At 61.6% G+C, this 15,136-nt stretch overlaps 1 protein-coding gene across 1 annotated transcript; it reads right to left on the minus strand.

The window, feature by feature from the left end:
* Window positions 1-234: 234 nt before the first annotated feature.
* QSOX1 (quiescin sulfhydryl oxidase 1) lies at window positions 235-8,712 on the minus strand. The gene is given in 13 exon segments (XM_035537824.1): window positions 235-435; window positions 437-1,110; window positions 1,464-1,643; window positions 1,757-1,901; window positions 1,984-2,106; window positions 3,400-3,529; window positions 3,694-3,828; window positions 3,932-4,077; window positions 4,258-4,348; window positions 4,894-4,996; window positions 5,130-5,178; window positions 6,388-6,488; window positions 8,436-8,712. Coding segments are annotated over 13 exon segments (2,211 nt in total). The 3' UTR covers window positions 235-378.
* Between the last annotated feature and the right edge of the window lie 6,424 nt (window positions 8,713-15,136).

Below are 15,136 nucleotides of genomic sequence, written 5' to 3' on the forward strand. Positions count from 1 at the left end.
AAGACAAGCAGAGAGCGAGCAGCGGTGTGTGTGGGGCGGACACAAGATACAGGTGAGACCCACGAGTGCCCCCCCTGCCCCGCAGCGCCTGGGGGTGGGGGGTGGCCCCAAAACCCAACGCTCCCGGCCCCAGCAATGGTGTGACCCCACGGGGCTGCCCCCAGCACGGGGCCGGGACCCGAACCACCGTCAGCATCCCCCCTGCACCCCGCAGCACGGGGAGGGACGCTGCCACACCTCCGTTCCCACCCCCCGCCCCCCAAAAATCACCCTTCACCCGCTGCCCTGGGAGAGGCAGCAAAACCTCTCCCCGGGGCGAGGCACCGGCGGGGGGGTGTCCCTCAAATCCCAGCGGACGCCCCGTCCCCCTGCTCGCTCTCAGGCCACGGGGAAGCCGGGGCGACCCTTGCGGGCGCGGGTGCGGAGACGGAAAAAACGTGTACATGCCCAGGAGGCACATGGAGGAGAGGAAGTAGAGCGCGATGCAGAGGCTGACGTCCAAGCGGGAGAAGCCCAAGCCGAGCACCCGCAGCCAGGGGCTCCTCCGCAAGCCTCCTCCCTCCTCCTCCTCCTCTTCCTCCCGGGTCTCCGGAGCCCGCAGGCGCTCCCAGCCGGCGTCCTGGCGCAGAGGGATGGTGTCCCGCTTGCTGAGCCGCCGGCGCCGGCCGGCCGCCCGCAGCGCCTTGCTCTTGAAGTGCTGCTCGCTGAAGGAGTCCAGGTCCACGATGTCCTCGCCTGCCTCCCGCAGCCGCGGGTTCCTGCGCACGATGCTGGGGCGACGCAGCTCGGGGGAGCCCAGCCGCCCCCTCTCACCCTCCCCGTCGGGTTTCTCCGCCTCCTTCTCTTCCTCTTCCTTCTCCTCTTCCTCCTCCTTCTCCCGGGGGCTCGCGGTGCCCAGCCTGGCGCCCACCACCGCCTCCTCCCCAGCCCGGGGGACGGGGACGGCATAGTCCAGGTCGATGTTGCCCGGGGAGAAGAAGGCCTTGAGGAAGCTCAGCACGGCCGCCTCGTCCCAGGCGTGTACGCCCCGCTCCTCCTTGTGGCACTGGGGACACATGTCCGGCGGGGGCCACTGCAACTTGGGGAACTGGGGGTCCTCCGTGTCACCACCTGGAGGGGCAGCAGGTGAGAGGGGTCCTCTGCAGCCCCCCCCGACGTGCTGGTATCAACACCACGGAGCAGCGAGCAGGTGGGGACGGGGACATCTCAGGAGGATGGGTGCTCCAGGGGGCAGCTTTGGGAGGCTCCATGCAACCAGCTACCGGTCCCTGTGCCAGGGGTGGCACGGGATGTCCCTACCACCATGAGACCCTATCCTAACGAAGCTGTTGGCCAACTCCACCATGACAAGGGATGCTCCTATGTCCCGGATCCCTTCCCCTTGGGAAACCACCCCAGCTTGGTCCCCACACCTGCAGGTATCACTGTGCCACCCAACCTCTTCCCCACCTCGGCCCCCTTACCTGCCAGGCGCGCGTTGACCTTGTTGTGGTGGGACCAGAGCCAGAGGACGGCCTCGTCCCGGCCCTTCACCTCATCCATGGACAGGGCCGCCATGGCCTCGAAGTGCTGGGCGCACTCTTGGCAGCCGAAGAAGTACCTGACGTAGCAGCGCATGGTGCCCAGCACCTCCAGCGGCAATTCTGGGGGGTGGGGACAGAGAGCGATTGGGGACCCCGCAGAGCCTCCACCGCTCACCATTTCCCCCCGGGACGGAGCATCCCCTGTCCCCCTGCCCGCGGAGGGACGCTGTTACCTTCGTCGGGGCCGCCCTGGGCAGCCTGGACGGTCAGCAGGTGGAAGACGGTCCAGAGCCCGCAGGGGTAGCCGCGGAAATGGGGCTCGCTGCCCCTGCAGCCCACCCAGGTGATGTTGGTGGGGAGCACGGCCGGGGGGGAAGCCTGCAGGACAGAGGCACACCGCGTGACGGGGATGGAGACTGGTACGGGGAGGGTGGGCAAAGGGGATGGGGGGGTGCCTTACGTCCTTGTTGTTCTTCACCGCCTCCTTCAGGGCGCTGCGGGGCAGCTCGGGCTCCGTCCAGTTCCTCAGCCAGCCGTCCAGGGTGTGCAGGTAGCTCTGCACACAGGGGCGCCCGGGGAAGTACTGCGATGAAACGGAAGGAAAACGGGTGAGGAAAGCAGCACAGTCCCAGCGCCCGGCCGTCTGAGCAGGGCAGAAAGCTGCTCCGACAGGGAGGCAGCGAAATCCGATTAGTGGCAGCGCTCGCAAACCGCGGGCACGGCGGGGAGATGGGGAGCCCGTGAGTGCGTGCTGCTGGCAGGAGGACGGACAGACAGAGGGACAGGCTCACCCACAGCCACCAGAGAGACAACAGCAGATATAGGAAAAGCAGCCGGGAAGTGAAAGGAATGAGCATTTTGCTCCCTTTTTGCCCAGACCAATCTGTTCTCCCTGTTCTCTCCAACGACACCATAAGCTCTAAATTTGCAAGGAATCCATCCGCCATCTGACATTGCTGCTGCAAAGCGCCGTTCCTTCCTTCCACGTGAGGTTTTGACCACACGATGCATGGCTTCCCAGCTGTCATTCCCTTCCCCGTCATGATTCCCCCAGCTGCTTGCCTCCAGCTCCTCGTGGGAATGCAACAGTTAAGGCTCAGCCGGGCTGGCAGCAATGCTGGTGCCGCTGCTCCGTCCCGTGGATGAGCGTGGAAACGGCAGCACAGAACAGGCTCGGCATCCCCGGGGAAAGCCCCAGCACACGGCGGGGATGGAAACTCACAGCAGGATCTGCCCAGTGCCAGGGGGTTTCAAAGAGCCCGGACGGGGAAGGGGCTCGCTCAAATCTGCTGGTGAAATCCTGGTCCAAACGCAGTGCTTGGTGGCACCGCATCTGCTGGCTCAGAGCCCCTCTGCGCTTGAATCTCACCAAGCCCCAGAAAGGAGACCTGAAATCAGGCTCTTCCACGGCACCGTGCAGAGCAGCAGCGCCTTTGCCAGGCTATCAAAGGAGCCGGCACAGAGCAGAACCCCGAGCTGAGCGCCCAGGTTAGACAACAGGAGCTGCAAACCCACTGCCACCCGCTGCAGGTGACTGCACCTCTTCTGCAGGCACCCAGCCTGCTCAGCCCGCGGACATCCACCCCTCCCTTCTCACCCGAAGCCACCCAGCACCACCAGGACTTCCACCCCAAGCCACACCTCTGCCTCCTGAACAAAACCACGCCAGCACCCACACACGGAGGTGTGGGCCGGGGCAGGAAAATAAAGCCCCCAGCACCGCTTTGACCGACCAGGGGCTGGCACAAACCGCAGGGCACAGCTTCAGAGCAGCGTCCCGATGGGGACGCAGGGCTGGTGCCCCAACTCCGCCACCCCCGTGTGTTTGCATTTCGCCCCGAATCGAATGCGGGCGGCTCCCCTCCCGGCTCCTCACCTTGGCCAGCGTGGCCACGTAGCACTTCAAGGCGGCCAGCTGGGCTCCTGACAGTGCGGCCGCCCGGGCGGCTTCCACCCGCAGCGAGTAGTGCAGCGCGGACTCCAGGTCGGCCATGTACACCTTGGAGCTGGGGGCACAACGCGACGCCCGTCGGCGCTCTGCTTTGCGCCCCCGGAGTCTGATTTTTGGGGGTCAAAAGGCCACGGTCCCAGCCCCTTGTCCGCCCACAGACACGTCACCTCCTCCCGCCCCCCTCTTTGCCATCCCAAAATGCCTGAGCGGGGCTCTGACCGGTCAGCCTGCCCCGGCTGCACCGCGCGGGTCTCGTTGGGAGCGCTGGCGGTGACGTTCAGCCGGTAGGAGCCACGCGTGACGCCGGAGAGCGTCCGCAGGTAGTAGGTGTAGAAGGAGCGCGCCTCCAGGTGCCTGCGGGGAGGGAGGAGCCGTGAACCCACCCTCTCCCACCCCAAAACAGCTGCTGGGAGCACTGGGGAAGCACCCCAGCGCCCGCCCCGCACCCCCGACTCACACGGGCAGGCGGGAGAAGGAGCCGTTGCGGAGCAGCAGGTAGCTGGAGGGGAAGGTGGTGACGCCGAACTTCTGCACCAGCTCCTCCTCGCTGCTCAGCACCCTCCTCACCGCCACGTTCTCGTACTGCAGCAGGTCCAGCGCCACCTGCAAGCGGCCCCGGCGTCAGGCGGAGGGCAGCAGGGATTTTTTTTGGAGGTGCTGAGCATCCCCATCCCTCCCTGGCCACACGCGTGCCAGGAGGAGAAGGCAACGCCGCGTGGACCGCCACCACCAAAGGGGTCCAGGAGTTGTTCAGGCGCCGGGGACAAAGCCAGCCGCACCCACCTCTCTGCCCACAAAGGAGTCGCTCTTCTCGAAGATCAGCGCCAGGTACTGCTCGGTGTTCCTCTGGAAGAAGCTGTGAACCTCCTCCGCGCTGCAAGAGAGGAGCGTGGTGGCGGCGGGGGGACCCTGCAGGTGGCCCCGCCAGCACCACCGGGGTGCTTCGCCCCCCCCCATGTCTACGGGTCCCCGTCCGCAGGGATCGGGGATGGGACTCTGATGTGGTTTCAGCCCCGGTTCCTCCCTGCTGAGGTTTCCAGCCCTGTTTTCTACTCCTGTTCACAGGCTCCGAAAGCCCACAGGGTCAACTAAGGAGGCAGAAAAAGCGTGGGCAGGGCAGGAGGGAGCTGCACGCTCACCCATGGGGGAAGAAAAACAAACAATAAAACAAAACAGCAATGAATTTGAACCAGGGTTGTTTTTTCTTTTCTTTTCTTTTTTTTTTTTTTGGCTAGGACATGGAGAGCTGCAGCATGACCCTGGCCAGAAAGCTGCATGCTCCCTCCACAGGCGCCACCTTGCTCTCTTTTCAGCAAGGCTGAATTAAAAATAAAATAATAATAATAATAAAAAAATAAGCTGGCTGACTGCTTCTGGCTCAGGATTTCCCTGGAAAACCCCTTTTCCTGCCTCCCCTACCTCGCGGGCTCCAGCGGAGGGCACGCGGGCGGCCAGGCGTCCAGGCTCTGCTCCAGGTTGGTGATGATGGCATGTCGCAGGTCCGCGACGGTGGCAGCAGGGTCTGTGGGGGGACACGACATGGGGCTGAGCTGAGGGCCCCCTGGGGCTTCCCTGAGGGCCCAACCAGGGACCTGACTCCCCGCACCCCCCAAAAAAAACACGGCTAAAAGGCCCCCACACCTCCTAATACTCACTAGCAATCCTTATCCCATCCTCTGCCTTCTTGGTGAAAGCTCTGAAGAACTGAAAGGAACACAACACAGATAAACACGAGGTGTCCCCGCCTCGCCGGGCATCCCTGCGCGTGGGGCGTCACCGGGACGGATGCTGCCTGGCTCCGGATGCGCCTCGCCCGCCCCGAGGGGAGGGATGCTGAGCACTGCCAGGCGGCAGGGCGCACACCTCCAGGGGACCCAGGGGTGCAGCCGGGACCGTCCCGGTCCCACAAACCGCTGTGTGCTGCTCCCGAGCTTCCACTAAGGGACGAGGAGGGGTTTTTACCCCTGCCCTGCCCGGGTTGCGCCCTCTCCCGCCTCCCAAGGCAGCTGCGGCAGGCAGCCAGAGCAGTGAAACCGGATTGTGCTACGTAGGTGTTTGCTTTGCAGGCGGGGCTGGGAGCTGTTTGCAGAAGGTGCTGGGCTCCGACAGGGAGGTGGGGACCAGGGGATGCGGAACCACAGCAGCAACACCCCCTGCCCGGCGAGACCCCATGGCAGGGCGGGGCACAGCTCCCGCACCCCAGCTCTTGACCCTGTGCTAGGTTCATCAGCCTGCTGGGCCCCACAGCCCCAGCACCGCTCGCTTTCCCAGAGGAGGAGGAAGCCGGGAGGGTTTTCGCTGCTCCAAAAAGTCTGTTTTTTGCAGCAAAGTCCCACCGAAGCCCGGCCGGCCCCACGGGCTGCACGCGCACACAGGGTGTTTGACTGGTTCCAGCTCACCGAGCTGCAATTAACCCTGCTTTAATTAAGTGATGGAGGATGGGACCGCCCTGGCACCCACCTCTGAGCGCAACAAACAGTTAAAAACTTCTCTCTCCTTCTCCCTTCCTCTCCTTCTCAAGGAGATGGCAGCTCGCCCTGCTTGCCTGGTGGGCATCCTGCTGGCTGGAGAGCGCCTGGGGAGCTCTGCCTGCCCTGCAGGTGTTGGACGGGGCTTTGTTTACAGTGGGAAGTGCTGAGAGCCAGTGTATTTACACAGCTCAGCGGCCGGGCAGGGGCCCAGGAGGAGGGATGGTGCCCTCCCAGCCGCTGCCAGCAGAGGTTCCCATCCCGGGCAGCTGCTCGGCCCTGGGGCGAAGCAGCCTGCAAAGTCCCAAAGGGAATATTTTGGTGCAGTAGTGCTGCCAGCCCCATTGAGCAAGAGAGGGACGGCCACCAGGAAAAGCACAGTGAAAACCGGGCACTGGCAAGGGGCAAAGGGGCCTCTCCCCACCATTCATCCCCCTCACCTTACCTTCAGCGTGGGGAAGCCGGTGATCCCAAAACTGGCGCACACTTGCTGGTTGGCCTCGTCGGCGCAGTCGATGGCCGCGAGCATCACCGCCGGCCTCCACTCTGTGGGGACAGAGGACAGGGTCAGCACGGCCATGGCCCTGTGGAGCATCCCCACAATTCGGGCAGCTCCTGTGCACATCCCCACGCGTCGCCATCCTCGAGGACGTTCTGCTTTTGGGGAGCATGAGCTGCCAGCTCTGTCGCTTTGTGCCAATCCTCAGCAGTGGGAAAACCTCTCCCTGTCCCTCCTGGTGGTGATGGTGGCCACAGAGAGCTTGCGCAGAGCCAGGCACGGGGCCAAGGCAGAGCTAATCCTTCTGCCGCCAACGCTGCCTGCAGCAGGGCTGCAGACGCCCCACGCATCCCTCCTGTCTCCATCTCCCACCTCCACCTCCTCCCGCAGCCCTGGCGCACGGCGAGGACAGCTTAAGCACCTTGGCCTCTTTTCGTGCCTCCCAAAGCTCGGGGGATTTGTTCCAATCAATGCTTGCTTGGAAAAATCCTCAGAAAAAGAAACACCCGCCCCATGATGCATATTTTCAGTACTGCTAGAGCCCTGCCCACGCCTTTTCTACCAGAACTCAGAGCCGACCATCAGCTGGGATCCCTCAATACCAGCAGCACCCAGGGACAGTCCCCATCAAAGCGGGGACGCTGCCCGTGGCCCCAAATGCTTGGCTCGGGGGCTGGTTACGGCCCCACAGCACCTTGAGCACTAAGCACCGGGCGCGCTCGCCCGGCCGGCGTTTCATGCCCTACTTTTTTGGGCGGCAAAAGCGACGGCAGAGCCAGGCGAGGCGGGGCCAGCCCTGCACGCCCTGCCCCGGCCGGGTGCAGGCGGCTCTGCCCGCGGCCGCCCGCCCGTCTGGTTCGGCGGGATGGGGCGCGGGGCCCCGGGATGCCGCCGGGACTGGGGAGGGACGGCTGAACCGCGGCTGGGCACAGCGGGTGAGCCGGGCTCCGGCTCGTCTTGCTCCAGAAAGATGGGATGGATGGAAAGCAAGGGGGAACGGGCCCAAAACCACGGCGGCAATGCTCCAGTGTGAGAGACGGGCAGGGGAAGGAGATGACATTTGTGACCCTTCTGTCCAGCGGTGTCCCCGGGGAAGGTCCACAGGCACTTCGACCAGCAGGATCTACCGGTTCCAACCAGCAAAATGGAGACCAAAATCTCCGAAATGGCTCCTTTTCAGTTAATAAACACGACAGGCTGAGGCCACCCTGCCGTGAGAGTGACGGTGCCACGTCGGGACAGGAAGGGCCGTCGCGGCCACAGGGGCAGCCGGGGGCGAGACACGCTCCTCCACTCATCGGCATGCAGCGCCCCGGAGCCAGCGTCCTGCCCGTCGAGCCCGTTCCTGCAAAAATCCACCTGGGGGGACGGCGGCACGCAGGCTCCTTCCCGCTTGCCAGCGGCACGCGGGGGACGGCTTCCGACCCCGTCAGATCCCATCGCAGGGTGAGCACCCGTGGTACGGCTGTGTCCTTGTGGTGCCAAAATCCAGCCTGGCTTCAGTCCACTACGCATCTCCCAGTGGCGTGAGACGGGGCGAGGGTCCCCGTGCCGGAGAGGGGCCGGGATCCCTGGTGTTCCCCCACAGGGGATGGGGCGCGCACCCTATTGCCCCCATCCTTCGCCCCCTGCCCTGGGAGGGACGCCGGGCCCGGCTCAGCGGGCGGTGTGCGCGCTGTCAATTAGTGCGGTAACAGGGAGAAACGAGGGGTGCGGCGGGAGGCAGGGCGAACCCCGGCGGGTCCCCTCGGCAGGTGCCAAGGTCAAATTGGGGATGACAAAACAGGGGCGCAGCGCCCAGCCTGGCGCCCCCCCGGGGCTCACCCGTCACCCCTCGACCCGGGGGGTGCTGGGGCCAGGCTTCTCCAGGCCGAAGCAGGTCCAGGGCCGGTGCTGAGCCAGGCCTGACACGAAGGGTGCTGAGCAGCCCCGCCGGGTGCCGGCGAGGGGGCGCGGGGGGGGGGGGATTTATGGGGGCGACCGCGGGCACTCACCGCGGATGTCCTCGGCCAGGGCCCGCCATGTGGGGGCGAAGTGGACGCAGTGCCCGCACCAGGAGGCGAAGAACTCGACGGCCCAGGCGCTGGGGGAGCCCAGGATGCGCCGCTCCGCCGTGTCGGCCCCCAGCAGCTCCAGCGGGTCGCTGGGCGCGTACAGCCCGCGGGGCCGCGCCGCGGGCAGCGCCATGGCCAGCACCAGCGCCGCGGGCCACCACCGGCCCCGCGGGCCGCCGCCGCCACCGCCGCCGCTCCGCGCCCGCCGCCGCCACATCGCCCACCCGGCCGCCCCCCGCCGCCGCCGCCCGGCTGTAGGGCCGCCCGGCTGTAGGGCCGCCCGGTTTTTGGGGCCGCCCGGCTTTGGGGCCGCCCCCGGCGGGCGGGACCGGGGGGGCGGGGCTCAGCCCCCCCCCCACACCCCGCCGCCATTACAGCGCCCCCTGACGGGAGCTGCTCCCGCCTGAGGGGGAGTTTGGGGGCGTCTGTCAGGACTCCCCCCCACACACACACCACACACAGATCCCAGCTCGGGGGGCTCAGCTGCACCCCGACATTTTGGGGGGGGGTGCATAGCCTGGGGGGGTCCTGACCTGCACCACCTTGCGCCCCTACACAGCCCCCCACTACCCCAAAGGCCCCTCCTTGTGGGGATGGCAGAGGCACCCAGCGTGTCCCTATGCCCAGGACCCCCACCCCATCACCAGGAAGCCCCCATCCCGTGCACTGGCCGGGGGAGGCAGGGGGGTGTCCCAGGAGACCCTCCCCAGAAGGCCACCAGCACCCGCAGACGCACCGTGTAAAATTCTGATAAAACGACACAAGACGAAAGGCAGCTGATTCAGCCCCAAAACCTGCGACGCTGCCATTATGGAAATTCCTCGAGGGAAGCCGCCTGCGTGACGGCAGCACCCAGCTCGGACACCCTGACGTAAGCCAGGGCCACGCCGGCTGGGTGGCATCTGCAGGGGTGTCCCCCCCACCCATCGCTGTCCCCACACGTGGCAGGGACACCCAGGGGTGCACGGGGCTGGTGGCTGTCATTGAGGAGCGATGCCTGCCTGCATTATGCACCACAAAAGCCCCAAATCCAGCTCCTCTGCCCCCAAAAAAGCAGGGATTCCCAGCCTTCCAGCCCCAGGTGGGGCTGCGGGCTCCCCACCCGCCCGGCCGTGCCGGTGCTCACGCACGCACCCGCCTCACCAGCCGGAAGGTGCCCGTTGTACAGCGCCCCGGGGCAGAGCTGGACGTGGCCTCCCCCCAAAAAAACTCAAAAGCCACTCTAAAAGCTGCTGTCTCCAAAAGGAAGGTCTTCCTGCCTTCCCTGCCCCGCGGTGACAAGGGGCCCCGTGATGCAGGGTGCCCATCGCTCCCCAGAGCTGGGTGCTGGCTCCAGCCCCAGAAAGGCCATTAGCCGCGACAGGCCCCACCTAGGTATTTTAGGAGGACTTGCCATGCTAGAAAAACAAGCCTGCGAGAGCCAAGCCTTGCCCTGGCAGGGGAGCACAGGGGCCTCGGAGCGGGGCACGGCCGCAGGGGTGCAAGGGGGAGGCGATGGGGATGAAGACCATGGATGTGAGGGCAGCAGGGGTGCCCCCACGCACCCTTCATGGGTCCAAGCTGATGCGAACAGGGGCAGAGGGTGGTACAACACAGCCCAGGCAGCTGTGATTAAATCCCAACGGGATTATCACAGCACAGGGAGGGGGCCCCTGCATGGCTGATGTGAGCAGCAGCCTCTGGCTGGTGCAGGGATGATGCCACGGCTTGCTGTCAGCCAGCAGGAGATTAAAAAACAAAAATCCTGCCGGCAGCCACCCAGTTTCTGTCCAGGGCAGCTGTTCCCAACAGCCTCAGTGCTAAGGGATGTAATCACCGTTATTTTACCCTGGGCTAAAGTCCTTGTTTTAAGGGCTCATCAGCGTGATGGGGTTATCACGCCAGAGGAGAGGCTCAGCACCAGCCTAATTGCCAGCATCCTCCTCATGCAGCTCGCCCCTCCCTCCCAAGGCAGCCCAAATTCCTCGAATCCTTTTTTAGCTGCAAAAGCAGCTCCCACGCGCCCCAAGGCAGCGAGGGGAGAGCCCGCAGCCCGGGGCTCCGGCTCCTTTTGGGGTGAGCCAGGCCCTTGCTCATCTGCCCCAGGGTGGGGATGCTCCTGCTTCCGGGGAGCCACGGCGTGGGTGCTGCCGACCACCCTGCCGCCAGGCTGGCGCGTCCCTGCGGCACAGGCTTGCCCCCATGGCCTCTTTTTTTCTTTTTTTTTTTTTTAATTTATTTTCTTAAGATCAAGCTTTTCATCTCTGCGTCAAGCCAGGAAGAGCTGGATTTTCATTGCAGATCGCCCCTGAAGGCAAAGCAGAGCTGTTTTTTTGTTGTTGTTGAAGATGGATTTGAGATTAACTAAAATGAATTTTAAAAATAGAATAAAGAAGTGGTAGAAGGCCAGAGAGGCTGTGGGAATGCCCTCCAAGTGCTACCTGCCACTGGTCCTTCTCTTGCCCTTTGGAGCCCCCAGCCAGCCCCAGAGCCCAGCTTTAGGCTCTCATGCTGTGGCTGGGAACATGCTTGATTTCCATTAGCAGAGCTCGGCAAAATGGCTTCAGCACCCAGCTCAGCATCCTTAACCTGGGGAAGAGACGTGCTTCACTCCCATGTAACGAGGCTAAGGATCGCTGTAGATGCTCCCAAGCTGCACAGGTGCCATGTTCATTAAGCTCATCAGCTCTCAGATCTCCCTTCCCAGCCAACAGGAACTGCCTTGAAGTCAATGAGATGTGGGCTAAGATCCTCAAAGGCCACTAAGACCTCAGTGAAATTGTTCGAGCCCTGCAGAACTCGTTTCATGCACCCAAAATGGATCGTTTTCACAGACACAAAGAGCTGCTCTGATCATCTCTGTGCTGGGTTAGAGAGGAGACAAGGAAAGACTATTTGGGTTTTTACGTATTCAGCTCTTGAACTGCCAGAAAGGATTACTGAACGTGCTTTGGAAAATGGGGAAAGATTTATAATGTCTGCATGAATCTGGCTGCAGAAAACCAATGGCTGAAACCGTCAGGGTAAGACAACCCAGGAACTTCTCACTTCCCCTTTGTTTTGAAGTTTCGGGGACGGGGAGATCCCAAAATGGACTTTCTTCCTTGAAAATTAAGGAACACGTTCCTGCGTAATTGGGATTCCAGGAACTGACTCCAAGAAAAACACGCAACCAATGCAAGACTCATGGCACAACCATGACAGGTGCCAACGCCATCACCCAGCCCTGGCATTCAAGAGGCCGTTCGGAGGAGCTGGCAGCCGATTCCCCATGACACACGGGTGGCCACGAACCCCGACCGATGCCAGTGCCTGCAGAGGTGCTCGCTCAGCAGAGCCCCTAGGACCAGCAGAGCCCCTCTGGACTGCCACTGGTAGCCGGCAGTTGTTGATTTCTACCTTTCAAGCCCAGCCAGCCTGTAATAACAACAGACACGCAAGAAAATCTGGGGTGCATTCTCAGGATGTGATGAATGTGTTCACGTAGTTTGTGTCTGCAGCAGGACTGCAGCAGTTCCAGCCCCTGTCTGCTATTCACCCTCCGCTGATTCATCCCTGCTCGGGAGGACACAGCAGCGCTGCTCTTTTCAGAAGGCGCTGGTAGGACCCAGTACCCTCTTTGGTACATAGGGTTTGGAAACGAATTTGAGATCTACTCAAGTCCCTCCTTATAAGTCATCGCCACAACCCAGGATGCACAGAGCAGATGTTTTCCACTCCAGCTCATCTGCCCAGCATCCAGGAGCAGATCGGAGGAGACCACACCACCCAGATTTGCCACATCATCATTTGGCAGCTGGCTTAATTGCAGCGCATGCAGAATACCACACAGATGACAATGGGGCGCTCCTCTGGCCGTGGCCGTCCTGCAGCGCAACGTGGGCTCACCTGCCAAGGGCCACACCATGGCCAACCTCCGGCTGGCTGAGCTGCACGGGCTCCATCACCTCCATAGAGCAATGAGCGGGGTCAAGGTGAGACCAGGCTCCTCAAGCTGAGCAAGGCAAAGGGCAGGATCCTCTTCAGTGCCTCTGTTGTGCTGGAATGAAGGAACACAAAGCCTCTTTAGAAAGGCTCTGGCCACATCTCTGTCCCCGTGCCACCACCACCCAGCACCGCAGCAGGGGATGCTTCCAGCACACCCGGGTGAAGGTGCAGGAGCTGGCTGATGTTACCACCTCGGATGCCCCCAGAACGGCCATTAATTCCATCTCCAGCAAACTCAGAGAGAAAATCCCATTTACGGCCAGCCGAGATGTCACGGTTGGTGGCAGACAAGTCAGCCAGCCACCAGGAGCCACCAGGAACCAGCACTGGGGAGGGAGCATGGCCCAGGGCCACAGCAACTCCCACAAAGGGGCCGATGGAAAACCCCAGAGCAGGAACCAACCAGGCCTGCTCAGGCCATCCTCACACACCATGTCCATCAGGCAAAAAAAGGCCTCTTTCCCCATATACCCTGCTCCTGCCTGACCCTCGTCCTCCTTCCGAACAGAGCTGCCGAGGGCGGTGACTCCTCTCTCCTCCTTTCCCCCAGCTTTCCCCAGGATCTCACCAGGGAGGGGGCAGTAAGGTGCAACTCTGGGGCCAGGAATTTTATTTGCCACGCCACGGCCAGGCAGCTCCCTCCCCTCCTTCCCATGCCCTGCAGGGAGCTGTCAGCATCCAGCAGCTCCCTGCTGGCTCCTTTTCTTCCCAGGGCTGTGCTAATGAGGACCAAGGGGCACTGTGGAAGCCCTTACACTATGCAGGACACAAAATGCAGAGCAGAGACAGCATTTCGAGCACGACAGCATTTTAGGGAGGGCGATGGCACCACCTCCCCGGGGAGGCACCGCACCAGCGCCCAGCGGTGTCCTGGGGAAGGCAGCTGCCTGCCGTTGCCCAACCCGGGAGTTGCACCAGGTCCACGGGCGCAGCCTTCGCAAGGCAGCTGCGCTCCGGTGGTGCTGGGAAGAGTTGCACAAACACCCCAGTAGAAAGTCCGTGCCAGAGTGGAGCAACGTACGTTTGCAAATGAGGAAATTAGAGTCTTTGTCAAGCTGGTTACTGGGCATACTGGGCAAGGACGTGGTAGCGATGCAGCACTTTGCCGTGTCACTTTGCCAGAGCACCGTGGCAGCCTTCCCGCTGCTCAGGCCCTTTTTAAAGGGAAGCCAGGTCTCCAGCCGGAGAAGCACAGTTCAGTTTTTTCCAGCGTAAATGCACTCCAAGCCACTCCAGGGAAGGATGCTGATGGCTGCAAGTAGATCCCTGTCTGCAAACACAAGGCTCAAGGAGCAAAATAGCTGCGGGGTGAGGGAAGTGCCACGGATGCTCTCCTGCTGTTTGATAATGAGCGCGCAGAGGCTGCAGCACCGCTTTGTCTCAGCCCTTTGGGCAGCAAGTGCCCCACTGCCGCGCTCTGGCTGGTTCAGAGCGAGCTCAGGCGGCTGTGATGCTCTCCGCCGAGTGCTGACACCGTGGGACTGCAGCAAAACAGCCTCCGAAAGGAGTGCACAAAGCCTTCCTCCATGGCGAGGTACTTCTGCTAAGGAGAAACAGCAAAAAACTGCTCAGCGCAGCGTTAATAATGCTTTTGCAGTGGTTTTTTTCACAGGGGTCCCCCCATAGAACTCACCCAAGCTGGAAGAGCAGCGCTGCTTTCTTGTAGACTGTTTGCACATCTGATTAGGCACAGGTCCACCTGCACAGAGAACTGCATGAGTTTATTGTGCAAGCTCACTAGCCCGAGGTTCTTCTTGCTCCAAACTCCACTTTCCCAGAGAACATTTCCAACATCCTTGCTAGACAGAAATCAGCGTTTAACGCTCAGCTATATGCTAAGAAACAGCCCCAAAACACAGCAGAGGTACAGGAGCAGCAGCAGCCACGGGTCCTGAACAGGCTCAACAAATGCTCTGGGTCTTCCCCGTCTCGCGTTGTGCCCATTCTGCTCCCCCTGCACCTCACGGCCGCTGCCGTCCCATCGCTGCCTGCCTGCACGCCTGGGGTTTGGCACCGCAACTGCTCTGACCTCGTCTTGCAAAGCTCTGCTACCTTTCATATGTTAAAAGTTTTGGGTTTTGTTTTTTTCCTGTTCAGAAGACAGTTTGAAACCATCAGAGGAAAAAGGAAACCACAAGGATTTAGGAAAGCTTCACCAAGAAATGAAGTTTTCAGGCAGGGGTGTTCGCCCCCCCCCGCTGAGGAAGTGAGCAGAGCTGGGGGCTGCAGCTTTACTGAACTGTGAAAATTTAGGAGCCTAATTGAGTGCTCTGAAACAAGGCTTAGGCTCTGAAGAATTTCATTCCAACACAGTTTTTTTTTTTTTTTTTTTTTCCAAATGTTGGAAAACATGAGTTTTTAAAACCTATTTTACATAAAGGCAAGGAGTAATTTTTCTCCTGGCAAGGCCATGTAGTGCCTTTCTGCAATGATTACACAATGTTATTTTCTGTTTTTGTTTTTATCAGTCAGCTTTAACAATAAGGAAATTCTAATAACGTGTGATTATAATTAAGGCAACTAACGGGATTTTGTGGACTGTGATTGGCATCACAAGTACAGTATCAGACAGAGAGGGGAACGTATAAGGGACAAATCTCCAGGACACCTTCAGAATTAGCAGCCATTTGGGTAATTATAAAGCTCCATTTTATAAGGCACCAGAAAACAAGATT

The sequence above is a fragment of the Cygnus atratus genome, chromosome 8, assembly GCF_013377495.2.
Source record: "Cygnus atratus isolate AKBS03 ecotype Queensland, Australia chromosome 8, CAtr_DNAZoo_HiC_assembly, whole genome shotgun sequence".
NCBI classification, from domain to species: domain Eukaryota; kingdom Metazoa; phylum Chordata; class Aves; order Anseriformes; family Anatidae; genus Cygnus; species Cygnus atratus.